The sequence below is a fragment of the Mus musculus genome, chromosome 18, assembly GCF_000001635.26.
Source record: "Mus musculus strain C57BL/6J chromosome 18, GRCm38.p6 C57BL/6J".
NCBI classification, from domain to species: domain Eukaryota; kingdom Metazoa; phylum Chordata; class Mammalia; order Rodentia; family Muridae; genus Mus; species Mus musculus.
In genome coordinates, this window is record NC_000084.6 from 36,393,453 (window position 1) to 36,408,007 (window position 14,555).

General features: G+C 47.0%; 2 protein-coding genes across 2 annotated transcripts in view; one reads left to right on the forward strand and one right to left on the reverse strand.

Moving 5' to 3' along the window:
• Cystm1 (cysteine-rich transmembrane module containing 1) overlaps positions 1-9,527 on the forward strand; it is a 54,356-nt gene extending 44,829 nt beyond the window's left edge. Inside the window, exon 3 of the mRNA NM_001368637.1 lies at positions 9,045-9,527. Coding sequence (NP_001355566.1) covers positions 9,045-9,151 — 107 coding nt within the window. The 3' untranslated portion in view covers positions 9,152-9,527. The remainder of the gene's footprint in view (positions 1-9,044) is intronic.
• Positions 9,528-10,226: 699 nt separating this feature from the next.
• Pfdn1 (prefoldin 1) overlaps positions 10,227-14,555 on the reverse strand; it is a 50,817-nt gene continuing 46,488 nt past the window's right edge. The window contains exon 4 of the mRNA NM_026027.3: positions 10,227-11,008. Coding sequence (NP_080303.1) covers positions 10,925-11,008 — 84 coding nt within the window. The 3' untranslated portion in view covers positions 10,227-10,924. The remainder of the gene's footprint in view (positions 11,009-14,555) is intronic.

A 14,555-nucleotide genomic window follows, 5' to 3' on the forward strand; every position in this document is an offset into this window, starting at 1 on the left:
GGTGTGAAATAGTATTTCTCATTTTCCTTCCAGATTACCATTAACCTTGAACTATTATTCCCAAATATGCATTTTATATGTGTGTGTGTATGCATGTGTGTGTGTGTATAAAATTTTATATATTTATATATTTAAGGTGTATGTGAGCACACGAGTCTGTGCCATGACACACATGTGGAGACATGTCAGAGACAGCATTCAGGAGTTAGTTTTCTCCATTCACCACATGATCCTAGGGTTGAACTCAGGTCATTGGGATTGGTAGCATGTGCCTTTACCCACTAAGCCATCTCTTTGGTCCCTTGTATATATTCTTTTTTTTTTTTTTTTTTTTTTTTTTTTTGGTTTTTCGAGACAGGGTTTCTCTGTGTAGTCCTGGCTGTCCTGGAACTCACTCTGTAGACCAGGCTGGCCTCAAACTCAGAAATCCGCCTGCCTCTGCCTCCTGAGTGCTGGGATCAAAGGCGTGCGCCACCACGCCCGGCCCTTGTATATATTCTTAAGACCATTTTTTTCCTATGAATTTGTCTTTTCCTACTGGTTTTTAGAGAATCCTGGTTTGGTTTGGTTTTGCAGGGGAAGGGTCTTACTATGTGTAGCCCTGGCTGTCCTGGAACTAACTCTGTAGACCAGGCTGGCCTCAAACTCACAAGGATTTACTTTCCTCCTCCCCATTAATTTGAGATGAGACCGGCCATTAGCCAAATTCCCATATATAAACGGCATGGTAATTATCCACTCTGCCAGCTCCTTTTCATTCTTTAACTGGAAAAGGAATCCAGTCACGCTCAGAGACTATATTGCTGTGACCACAGGTCTGCTGTATATCTGTTTGGTTGTCTTGAGGTATTTTTCTTTTCTTAGAGACAGAGTCTCTATGTAGCCCTGAGTGACTGTATTGTGACTTGCTCTGTAGAATAGGCTGATTTTGAACTCACAGAGATCTGCTTGTGGAATTTAAGGCTGGATTTAAAAGTGTGCACCACCATGCCCAACTTTAAAAATTTTTTTTTTTTTTTAAAAAAGGTTTATCTTCCATGTAACTGTTTTTGCCTGCATGTCTGTATATGCAACTGTGTGCATGCCTGGTACCCACCGAGGTCAGAAGAAAGAGCTTCAGGTCCCCTGAAACTGGAGTTATGGATGGTTGTGAGCACCATGTGGGTGCTATGAACTAAACTGGGTCCTCAGGGCTTTTAACTACTGAACCATCCCCCAACCCAGACTCTTGGGGTTTTGTTTTGTTTTGTTTTGGTGGTTGTTTTGTTTTTTCCCCTGTGGATATGTATTAGAGAGAGTTTCATGTAGCCTCAACTATCCTTGGACTGGTTATGGAACCAAGGATAACCATGGACTCCTGACATCCCTGCCTCTATCCCCCAAATGTTGGGATTATAGGTATATGTCTACTATTTTATCCTGTTAACACTGTATTACATAGTAAAAGCTTTTAATTTTGATAAAAATCCAGGTTACTGATTTTTCTTTTATAGAAACTAACCCCAAGTACTGGAGATTTTAAAATTTCTCCCTAAAAATGTTCCTATTTTATATTTAGAATCATGACCCATTTTAAATTAATTTTTAAAATAAAATGTTTTAGTTCTGGGATGGGGCCAGGTGTAATGTACATACCCTCTGAGTTCTAGGACAGCCAAGGCTATTCTCAAACAAACAAACAAAAAGAAAAGAAAAGAAAAAAAAGAAAAAGAAAAAAAAGATATTTAGAATTGTTTTATTTTCTGCATCCCAGTTCTTTTCAACATTCTTTATGGAAAACACCCCCCTCTTTCAGGGCCTGCTCTGCATATCTGTGAACCAGCTAGCCATGTTTGTGCTAGCCTTTTTCTGTTATCTCTGTATCCCTAGATCCAAGGAGACATAGACACTAATCATGAGTACAGTTAACTGTCGACTACTGTACTTTATAGGGAATCTTGTTTTAAATATCACAGTTCTTTTGTATTTCCATAAACTTTATCAATGATATGTCTTATGATTTTTATTGGAATTGCATTTGATCTAGATCATTGTGGAGCCTGGCCTTCTTTCTTATTTGAGGCAGGGTCTTACTGTGTCGCCTTGGCCGAGACCCCAGCCTGACAAGTCTTTAACTAGGGTCTTTCCAGCGTTGTGTATGTTCTTGCTCTCACTTGCTGTGTGTGGTGACTGGAGCTGAGGCCCCATCATGATGAGGCTGTTTCTGTTGATGTGGGCCAGCACACGAGGTTCATGAGGACTTGTCAGGACACAGAACTGCTGTGCAGGAAACATGAGCAGCTTTGATTAACAGACACACCCATAATTATTTCTCTAAAAACTGCATTAGAGCCAGGTGTGGGGGCACAAGCTTCCAATCACAGAGGCAGGCAGGCAGGCAGGCTTCTGTGAGTTTAAGGCCAGTTTGGTTTCAGTCGTGAGTGGTAGTCCTGTCCGGGCTACATAGAGAAACCCTGTTCCAAAAACCAACATAAGTCCTGCATTAGGATATATATGTGATGTGAGACACTGATCTCTGTCGTCGGCTGTAGTGGCCCCCACGCTGGGTTTGGAGCACTAGAGTACATTTTGTAGCTTCCCATACTTGACTCCTTCCTCTTTGATCCTCACAGCGATGTCTTCCCTGGTTCCCACTCACGGTTCCTCTAATCTGACCTGAGTGCCAGCTGTGGTCCAGAAGGTACTGAGTAGTTGCTGCTCTCCTGTCCCCTCCCATGAAGTCCCGGCTGGCCCCAGGATCAAAGGACTCTGGTTTTCTGTCTCACTAAACGGAAGCACTATTTGCTAAGGATTTCTTCCCCTTGGGGCTTATCTGAGTGCTCGCCAAGCAGGAAACGGCCATTTGGGATTCTCTTTGTGGCTTGTTTCCTTCTTCCAACAGCATGGAAAATTCAGAAATACAAAAGCAGAATGAATTCTTTGTTTTACTTATGTCAAAAGGCCTTTCATTTTATAAGCATATCTGGATATAGAGTCTCAGGCAGTTTGTGCGCCAGGTGTGGCGTAGTGTGAGGGCCTTATCAATGATGTTTGCTGCCATTTGCAAAGCCAAGATCTGCATGCAAACCAGCCAGCCCTGTGCTAAACCGGAGGGCCCTCCACTCTCCAATAGCGCTGTCAAGACAAACAGTGCAGTGTTTTAAGACCCTCTGAATGCTGCTTGAGAAACTCGGGGAGGAAACTTTACATTTCTTCATGTTGAGAACCTTCATTTTTGACCTGTCTTCATACTGCCTTTTCTTCCACAGCATCCTGGGCAATAGTTTCCATAACTTCATCTGATTCTTAGTAGAACAGCAGGAGACTTTTCAAAGAGGTCCCATAATTGATCTGCGGGCCCCTGCTATAGAAGAGTAGGTCCAGGACATCTACTCAGTCCTGTCAACTCCTAGCAAAAGGTCCCTCCTTAACTTCTCTATTTAAATACCCGCTTATCATGTTAGTGATAACCAGTTAGTGATCTTCAAGTTCAGTGAAACCTTATCTTCCAAAAACTCAGGTAGAGGGGCCAGTGAGAAGGCTCAGGCGGTAAAGGAGTCTGCTGCCAAGCCTGACCGCTCGGGTTTGATTCCCAGGAGCCATACCGTGGAAGAAAATAACCAGCTCCTGCACATTGTTCTCTGACCTCCACGTGCACGCTGTCGCACTAGAAGAGGGATAGAGAACAGCTGGCCTCCACATGCTCGTAGTCAGGTGGGACTCTGGGGGACAGTGCTTTAGAGGCACTTTACCCTGTACTCTGTAATGACCTTTAAAGATGTGTGTTCACATACTACATTGTATGTGGAGACCAGAAGCCAGTATTGGCTGCTGCTTTCTCCTCCTCCTCCTCCTCCCTTCTTCCTCCTCCTTTTTCTCTCTCTCTCTCTCTTTTGGAGACAAAGTTCCTCTGTGAACTTAGAGCTCACCCGTTCAGTTAGACTGGCTGCCCAGTGAGCTCTAGAGATTGCCCTGTCTCACCTCACCAGTGCTAGGATTACAGGGACATACCATCACACTTGGCTTCTGTACAGGGATGCTGGGGATGGGACTCATGTGTGACAACTGTGTGACAGTTTACCACCTGAGCCATCTCCTTATCCTTAAATGTTGACATCAATTGATCAGTTTCCTGTTTTCTTTAGAACTTAGTATCTGCATTAGTGATAGTTGTAGACAACACACCCAGGAAGATGTTGCCTTGCCATGCATCTGTCTGAGGTTCCCCTTTCTTTCATCCAAGGAAATAAATGTCTGAGTATTTCACCCTCCCGATCCCTGCAGGATCCCATCAGCTAAAGTTGTGTGCATCTGCCTGCTACCCTGATCATCTCTTGTTATCTGTCTGTGTCCCTTCCCCCAACACACACACTCCTTTCACCTTGTGCCTAGACTGTTATATCACCCTTTAATCACATGAAACTACACTTATTATAAATATGTCTTAATACGAATTGCTGGAAGCCCCTTTCCTCACAGACCCAGAAAAAGGAAACCTGTATTTTCATGATTTCTCCTATAGGGTGTCACCTATTAGTTCCTGTGGTGTCCTACCAGGTCCCACCAAACACCTCACCTCATTTTGTTCATAATGCACTTTGTCTGTGTTACTTTCTGGTTATAAGGTCAGAGTTGTGACTTCTTCCATGTTATTAGTGCGTCAGTGGCAGTCAGGATTGGAACTGGAGCATATGTGCATAACCACCATCATTCTCAGAGAACCAAGCAACGAGGAGTCGGGCAGCTGAGGAAAGCTTCCTTGAAGGGTCAGCAGGCCTAGAGGAAATTTTCTGGGGAGCCAGATCTTGACCAACATGCTGTCCTTCGTTAGCTTCAAAGGGGAACCAGAGGCACAGGAAGGAGATCGGCTTCTCCCTCCACAACAGCATTTCCCATGGCACCTGTACTGTAGCCAGACTGATGTGCACAGCCCAGGTCTAGGAGGCAGTAGGGTGGAAGGAACAGGTGAGGATCTGCCTTTAACTAACTATATAGTCTCAGCAGACTTTCTGACACTCCGAATCTTTAACATGGCCAAGGCGATCTCAGTTCTACACATCACTTGGCATCTGTCTCCAGCTTGGAGGCTCACAGCTGCCTCAGACTCTAACCAATCTTGTCCCTATGCATGGCTAGAGGGGGCAGTGCAGACCTAGATATTAGGCCAGCGATACTTGTACAGATGCACCCAGTTGTGGTTTAGAGTTTGGGGACAGTGCCCCATTGTGTAGTGTAGCCTTTCATGTGCTGGGCTTCTCGGTGCTGTACTGTCCATTGCCTTTGTTTTGTTCATCCAGAACTGGTGCTCACAGATGTGGGAGTGCAGAGTGCTAACTAGCAAGCTGACCTGGTGACTGAGCCCTGGCAGGATTGCTTTGGGGCTCACCTGGATGACCCCGGGGTTCTCTAGTTTACTTTAGCCTCTCGGCTACACTTGTTGAGCCTGGGGACAGGGCCCATTTCTGTGCTTATCTTCCCCACACCAGTCCATGACCATGGAAGCAAGTGGTGGCAGGCAGTCAGAGGAGTCCCAGTCAGTGGGAAACTACCTTCCGGCTCTGTCTGGTCTGCCTCCGAGAATCTTGGGACAATGAAGTAGGGAGAGAGTAATTGAGGAGACCTGGCTTCTCATGATTCAGTTTCATTGAAGAGCTCATGAGGTTAGAGGTGAAGCTTCTGAGAGCAGCTTGAGACAGAAGAGTGGAAAAGACACAGGGACTGAGAACAGCCAGACTGAGCGGGTGAAGGGCTCTGTGGTCATGGAACCTGGCTGAGGCTGCATGTGGAAGGTCTCCTAACCTCTCCCACCCTCAGCCTTTGGCATCTAGAGGAGACATTACTGACAAGCTGCTGAGCTGAGCTCTTGGGGGGGGGGGGGGCATCCCACTGCAGTCCTTGTGGCCACGCATACCCTCCCTCACATGCTTGCTTTGTGCTGTGGGCTGAGCAGGTACCTTAAGCAATGGGGCACCTTTGTGCTGGCAATAAATAATGTCACTGGCCTGAGTATCCTCCTCCATGGGGTGCCCCTTTGGCCTGCATGAGAGGTACAAGCCATCCTGTTTTGAGGCTCTATAATGATAACACTTAAGATTTCTCCTTTTATCTGCCTCTTGGTCTACATGGTTGAGAAGCATTCTGGCATCTTCTGTAACCTCAGGAAGACTAGTTAGCTGCCATCTGTCTGTCTGTATGCCTTATGTGGGGTGGTGGCAACCAAGATTCCACTAGTGGCACTCCTCATGGGACACTGCCTGTGTGCTCCTGACAGTAGAGGACAAACCCTTCTAGGAAACCTGTCTCTGGGCTGGAACACATCGCTTCAAAGTGTAGTCTTCTTGGTGAAGGTTCTTGCTTCCTGTCCACCCGCCCACCCGGCCTCCTCCGTGCTTAGGCCAGACTGTTCAGATGTACTCACAAGCATGCACAAGGACTTGGAGACTCTAGCATACCAGAGCCTTTGATTAATCATTTAGAAGGTCAGAGTAGAGCAAGTGAAGGCTTCAGATGTCACGCTGACATCACCTGAAGCCTTCACTCACATTCTGGTGACTCATCCCTGCCCTGTCCTACTTGTCTAACCTTGTAAATGAAGCCTGTGAGGTTGGGGACTATCCTGGAACCAACGGACTTCTGGTGTGATATGTCAGGTGGCCTGGAGGAAAACCCCGGGGATTGCTGGATAGGCAGTTGGTCACAGGAGACTGTGTGCCTCCTGGCATGGCCCATCTAGCATAAAGACAAGAGGCCCTGCCTATAATAACCATCTGAGTCCTCCCAAATTTGCTCTGCACCCAAGGCTTCTGGGGCCATTCTGACCTTTGGGTCCCACCCTGTGCGCTCCTACCCCACCACCAACTCTTGTATTTACACCCAGGTGGCACAGTTCTAGGTCCTTGACCTTCTGAAGACTCTCTACCAGGCTGGGGCCAAGAAGACTGACAGCTGGTTCAAGTTGGAAGGATGGCTTCAACAAAAGAGGCAAAGCAGTAAGGGAGCCTAGATCTGATGTCACCCTAGCCTAATCATTGGGAATAGAGCCTCACAGACCCTCTTGCCTGGGACCAATACAGAGGCCCCTACTAGAGGTTAAACAGAATAACCCCTGTGACCTTAGTGAATAAATGAGGTTAGTCCTTTGATTGAAATGAATGGAAGCCAGTTTTTTAAGTCCTAGAAGCACAGGACCTAGAATTGAGCCTTTGTCCCAAGTCTGACCACAGGGGGGCACTTGATCTCCAAGGAGGATCTCCAACTGAACAAGCTGTAAAAGGCAGTTACCAGGACAGTCCATCTGACCGGGTACAGAACATCTGGCTAGAGCCATCTCTCTGGCAGCACCTGCTATCTGACCAGCTGGCATTCTCAGCTCAGCTTCAGGACTTGCCCACCGAGTACAGAATACATGACTGATTTGATAGTGGGAAGGTGTGAGAATTCTGAAGGCATATTCCCTTATAGAGGTGACAGGGACAGTGACAACATAGAATACAGAGCCGTGAGGCTCCTGGGTGGATAGAGAGTCCTGAGGCAGAGACCAGGCTTTGCAGTCAGTAAAGACACCCTCTGGAAATGCAAGCCTTCTCCCGAGAGCAGGTGGGTGTCTAGAAGATGCTGTTGGAAGATTTACCATCTCTAGGCCCATGCTGTGAAGCTCTGGAAGGCCTTCTTCCAACTTACTTCTGGGTCAGTTACTGCTGCTTTGGTTAACTTGAAAGCAAGAGGCAGGTAGGAGACTTTCAGACCCCATCTTGTCCCTATCCCATCCTCCTAGCGTCTGTGACAGGGAGGGGGAGTCAGAAAAGCTTTTGGAAGACTTGTCGTCTTCTGGAAATGGGTGCCTTGGGTATCTTTTAACCTCCATCAGCAGTCTGGGAGGGACGAGCTGGAGGTTTCCAGGCACTGGTGAGACGACACCTGGCAGCAGTGACCTTGGCTGATCTGCAGTGAAGGAAGCAGGACCTGGTATTTGTGTTGATGTAGCTGAGCAAGCTCAAGGTCCACTGGGTCTCACAGGAGGGGCAGCAGGACTGTGCCCAGTGCCTGCCCCTCAGGGAGAGCGAGGGCTGGATGACACTATGCGGTGGGCTTTTCACTAAGTCTTGGCATGGTGAGCAACCTCCCCGATGGCTAAAAGCTGGAGACTGAGCGGTCTAGGGTTAAACCAGTCCCAGATCCCTAAAACGCCAGGGCACTCTCCTACACCAGTCCCAGATCCCTAATACGCCAGGGCACTCTCCTACACCAGTCCCAGAGCTGCTAAGGTGTAAATAGAAAACACAGGACTAGAGCTGAAGGCCAACTTGCACGGCTGGTCTGATTCATAAAATCCACAAATTCTCTGTTGTGCAAGCTTGAAGGTATGGATTTGATGAGGGTTCTAAGCTCTAAGCTTGCCCCTAGGGCAAGAGTAATGGAGGTGTTATCAAATGTAGGCTCAGACTTGCAGCTCCATTCTGAAGGCTTCCTGCAGTCTGCATTCCCTGCCCCATGTGCTTTACAGTGTAATTTGCAGCTGAGTATCACTCGTTTTTATTCTTCGGGGGAGGGGGTATTGTTGTTTGGTCTCTGTGGGGTTTTGGCTGTCCTGGAACTTAGATATCCTCCTGAGAGCTGGGATTAATGGCATGTGCCACCACTGCTTGGTGGGGTTTTTTTGTTTTGTTTTTTTAATCCAGATCATTCCTTTAAAATACAGATTTTAATTCTGCTTGGCTTAGCTGAATCTGCAGGAGTGTCCCCTCACCACACACACACACACACACACACCCCTATGTAGTGTAGGGGACAGTGCTTCCTGGCTTCTCAGCTATTTAAGGGTCACCAGCTTCACTGCCTTGGTTAAGTCATTCTATAGTGTCCCTTGTATTCATTCCCAGGAGGAGGAAGGTTGTTCTTGAGTGATGGGAGGAGAGAGGCCGCCTTCCTCTGTGCGTCCTGGGCAAACACAGGAGAGACAGGCTGCATAGCGCCACTCCTGTCACTCTTCTCTGCTCCTGGGAGGCGACTGCAGGCCTGAGGTGTATACCAGACCCATCTCACTCTCACCTTCCTTCTTTTTCCAGTGTATGTGGTGGAAGACCAAAGAAGAGACGACCTGGGCCCATCCACCTGCCTCACAGCCTGCTGGACTGCTCTGTGTTGCTGCTGCCTCTGGGACATGCTCACCTGATCACCTGATGAGCCCAGCTCTTCCGCTTGGCCGCTCTGTGCCACCTCCGATAAGTGTGCCTGGCCCCATCTCTTCTGATTGCTATAAAGTGGCTAGCTCTGCGCAGACACCTCTACTTTCTGTCCTATGGAGTTTTAGATTAGTGAGGGTTACTGCTATTTAGTTCAGTGACTTGATCTTTTTAATGTTCAAAACTCATTTCTTACTGATCTTTAAAAAATGTGCTAAATAATTTACTTTTTTGGCCAAAGGCTTAGTTATGAAATATATATTTATAATGTTTAAATTATACACTCAAGGTAATGGCAATATGTGACACACTACTAGATCTCTCTGCTCATACCCTTTATGTTTCAATAAATCTGTCCAAAATCTGGCTGTGTGACTTACTCCAGGTAATGTAACTCACCATGGGGCTGTGCTTCTGTACCTCCCAGACTCTGCTGTATTCCATCCACCAAGGCTCGTAAGATGTGAGCAGGTCAGCATGTGATACCTACTATCCACTCACAAAGAGGAGCTTTTCTTCTATTCTGGCTGCCTCCTAAAAGTACGCAGTCCATGACCCAGTGTCAAAGATGGCTCAGGCAGGCATATTTACCAACACCACTTAGACTCGCTTTTGCTCAGGCCCTGGGAAAGGGACCTCTGGGTGACTGTGGACTGCCCAGGGCTGCTCTCCAGAGTCTATAATCACAGAGTAAACAGTTCAGAGGCTCTTCCTGTTCCCACCCACACTCCTAGTTAACCAACCTGTTCTTCTCACATTCGGCCACAGGGTGTTGCTAGTTGTCAGTCTCCTTGGCTACAGAGCAGCCTTGCCTGCTGTCATCTAAAACAGCAGAGGAAGGCAGGCAGGGTTGGGGGGGCGTGGGGGGGTGGGTGTACTTCCATCCCTTAGAAAGTGAAAGTTGAACCTGGCTAGATGAACTCATGTCTCAAGAAACAATGTTATATCTTTACACACTGGATCAGTGCTCCCAATTAAAGCCCACGACCATATAACACCCTGGCTGCACTCAGCAACTATCCCAGGAGTTTGTCTAATGGCCAAATGCAAGGCAACAGGAAGGGAGGAGTTCTGAGTATTTACTAGTAGTTTTTGTTCTAAATACTTAAGTTTACATCTAGTTTTCAGTAACAGTTGTGTTTAACTGACCTGCAGTAAAGTTCCTGAAAGTTGCACAGAGAATGAGCTGTCCTGAGCACTAGGAGGCAGGGCCACGGGCGCACCATGGCCAGACAGGACCAGAGCCTAGAGATGCTGCTCGCCACTGAACTTTGTTTTAGAATTCTGGGGAGAAAACAGGGAAGGAACCCTGAAGCCAACTGTGCCTCTGTCCACCACACCTATCAACTTGTCGTCTTCTTCCTCCATGCTCTACACAGAGGCCCAGGACAGAAAGGGGAGGAAAAAAGGGACACAAGCTGAGGGAGACACTTGCCTCTCTCTCCTCCGGTGGAGAAAAGCACATGCCATAAAGTAAAGACATAGCTTTTTATTGGTCTAACCTGGTCTAACCCACATGCCTAGTGACAGGCTTGGACAGCTTTCTCCATCTGCCCTCCAGTCCTCCCTCTGTTGAGAGCTCCTGGCTTGCCCCAGGAAAGAAGAGTGTCCTGAGCAGGGGTTGGCAGACATTCAGTTGGGACCTGAGGGGCTCAGGGTGATGGAGAGATGGGGCTGCTGGGCAGAGGGAGGGCAGTACCCTGCACAGCCCCTGCCGTGACAGGATGTGAGGGATCAGAACGGAAGGCGCTTCCCAGCAGCTCCTACTGTGCCCTCCGCGCCATCAGCATCTCCCGGATGTTGTCCTCAGCCTCCTTGACGCTCCGCTCCAGGTAGGATTTCTTCTGCTGTAATATGAGAGAGAAGGGTTAGGACCAATGTGAGCAGGTTTAGATAGCCGTTACAGCCACAGGTTCTGGTGTCCTCCGTGGACAGTGATAGCAGACATGCTACCAAATAAGAGACAGGTAAGCTCACCTGTCTACAGCATCCTGCTCAGACCTTGGGAGGACCTGGCCAGGTATAGGGAGCACAAAGGCCCTGTAGAGGGCAGGCCATAGCACCTTTTCCCCTAAAGTAAGTACATGACATTATACAAATGAAGGCCAGGAAATTCCAGGACAAAGCTCCTGCCCTACAATGGACTGTCTCCTCTGAGGGCTTTCTATGGTCTGAGGCAGGCACCCATAGCCTCTGGTGTACAGAGCAGACAGCATGCACCACACTATCCGTGAGCCCAGTCTACTGCACGTCTCACTCAGGCAGGCAGATGAGTCAGGCTGCAATCTGCTTTTCTAATGAGTCTGCTGCTGCCACAACCCAGAACAGTGACACATGGGAAAAGCAGGCTGGTGGAAGTTGATCTTCTCTCCTAAAGTAAAACTCTCAACTTCCACAAAGAAACAACTACTTTCAGAAGCCACATCAGGGCTGGGACCACAAAGATTAGTCAAAGGAAATGATGTATATACATTTTTTTGTCCTGTGCTCATCCCAAAAGCATGGTGGCTTTACCATAGGCTCCTGCCCTGGGAACAAAGTTGTGGCTGTGTTCCCTCTTAGGAGGCAGGACAGTGCCCATTAGAGGAATAGTACCCGTCTTCAAAGAATACTCGGAACCACTCCCATGTATATGATGGAGGGACCTGCACTGGGGCTGCTACAGCTGATCCAGGTGCCACTGGTGCCCTCCACATTTCACAAAAGGTGCCTATATGGCCCAGGGGAAGTCTCCAGTGGAGGGCTGGTGGCCACACATCATTGTCCTTCTAGAGGCATCACAACCTGCTGACAGACCTTCCGGACCTGCTTGCTTGGGACATGAAGGTACTGACGGGAAAAGAGCCTATCTACAAGGTGCTCATTTGCACCAAAGCTCTAATGTATGGTCTATAAGTCTCTGCCTTAAACTTCTCCCACTATGGTCAGATAGGTGTCAAACCACGCATTCCAAGGCTCACTCTGCAGAAGCAAAACACAAATCTGTACCAGCTCTTGTGAGCCCATCTCTAACCTGACCTTACCCTGACTCATTTCCCATCTGCCAACTTGCACCCACTTCCTTACAACACCAAGAGCCCCATAAAAGCCATCAGGCCCCAACTGTGTACTGTTGCTATGGAATTTTCCTTAAGTACACTGCTAACACTGATATGGCCTATCACTGTGATAGACTGGGGACTGAACTTCCTTTGATAAACAGCCCAGAGAGTTTACTTGTGAGTTAAGAGGCACATACTGATGACTGCTGGATCATCACTGAAGAATGTGCCCACACAGGATAGCAGTCATAGTGCCACATGCCACCTGGGCACCTTGGACCCAGCCTCATGAGAAGTGCTGGGTGCTGACATTGCTGGTAGAGGAAGCAGGACTTTCCCAGCCATAGCTAGTGCTCAGAGACCTGGGTCTGGTGCTTTTGGTCTGACAAACTGCTGACAAAGATGGCAAAAACATAAACTTAGAAAATCAGCAAGGGCCACTTCATCCTGCCCAGGTTTCCAAACAAATGCAGATTATAATCCTTAGCATCAATACAATATCCCAGAGCATTTCTTCACTCTTTCATGAATTTTATACTAGTATAACCCAAGGTCTTCAAGTTTAAAACAAACAAACAAACAAACAAACAAACAAACAATCAAAGGCAGACTGGGGGCTAGAGACCTGGCTTAGCAGTTACGAGCACTGCACTGGCTGGCTGCTCTTTGCAGAGGACCCAGGTTCAGTTCCTAGCACCTACATCATAACTCAATACCATCCATAACTCTAGTTCCAGGGGATCCAATACCTTCTTTTGATGTTCTTGGGCACCAGGAACACATATAATATGCATACATATATGCAAACAAAGTACACGTGCACACGGTATGGAAAGATATTTTTTTAAAAGATAGTGTAAATTAGCTTATCTTCCTTAAGACTCATTGTCTGGTTGGCTTTTATTTTTAGAAACAGGATTTTCCTGTGTAACCTAAACTGTCCTTGGTACTCCATTGTGTAGCCTAGGATGGCTCTGAACTTGTAGCAGTCCTCTTGCCTCAAGTCTTGCAAGGGCTGGGATTACAGGTATGTACCATCAGTTTAAATCTTTAAATAAACTTAGTGGACAATTCTTTAAAAATAAATAAACATGCATACACTAACAAGATTTTGCTGAAAGGACCCAGATACAGCTGTCTCTTGTGAGACTAGGCCAGGGCCTAGCAAACACAGAAGTGGATGCTCATAGTCAGCTATTGGATGGATCACAGGGCCCCCAATGGAGGAGCTAGAGAACGTACCCAAGAAGCTAAAGGGTTCTGCAACCCTATAGGTGGAACAACAATATGAACTAACCAGTACCCCTGAGCTCTTGACTCTAGCTGCATATGTATCAAAAGATGGCCTAGTCGGCCATCAATGGAAAGAGAGGCCCATTGGACTTGCAAACTTTATATGCCCCAGTACAGGGGAACCCCAGGGCCAAAAAGTGGGAGTGGGTGGGTAGGGGAGTTGGGGGAGGGTATGGGGGACTTTTGGGATAGCATTGGAAATGTAAATGAGTTAAATACCTAATAAAAAATATTAATAAATAAATAAATAGTTCAATAATGGAGGTTTTCTAAGTATTTCAATAGTTCCTGTCTCTACATCAAGAATAACTAAGCCCAAATGATATCCAACCCACTGTGTGAGGTAAACTGCTGTGAGGTAAACTATCTCACAAAACGGGCCCTGAAGTTCTAATCCCTGCTGCTACCCCTGAAAACTCTTAATCAGGAACAGAAGGCTCCAGATTCCATCCCATCATGGAGTCTAAGTGCAGTTAATGTCCTTGAAAGCAGGTGGTATAAAGAAGGGCAGAGAGAGAGAATGGCATGTGTGCTCTAAGTAGACACTTGAGTGGTTGGACTGTAAGAAAGCTGGAGGAGCTAAACAAGCATTCTTTCTGCAGCCCTTCAAAAGAAGCATTGGCCTTCGTTCTGACCTCCAAGAAATGGGAAAAGATTTTTTTTAAACGTATGAATTTGTAGTGACTATAGCTAAGAAATCAACACAGAACATGAGAAGAGATGTGTCTACAAATACTTCATACCAAAGGCTCTTCTGGACCTAAAGGATCCTATACTTCTGGCCACATCAATTGGCAAATGTCTCTATAAACATTTTTATGCTGGAATCATACTTCTCTCAAAAACAACTGTGAGAAAACAAACCCAACCAAAAATGTAAACGAAACCATCACAGAGGATAAAGAAAATGAAGGAACCAAGATTTAGCTAACCTTTTCTCCCTTGACTTTCTGTAGTTACTTCCTAAAAGGATTACAAAGTCAGGGCCACCCCTTTCTGGGACAGCAGCTCCATTCTTGCATTGATTCTGGACAAAGCCACTGTGCACCATCGGTGAGTC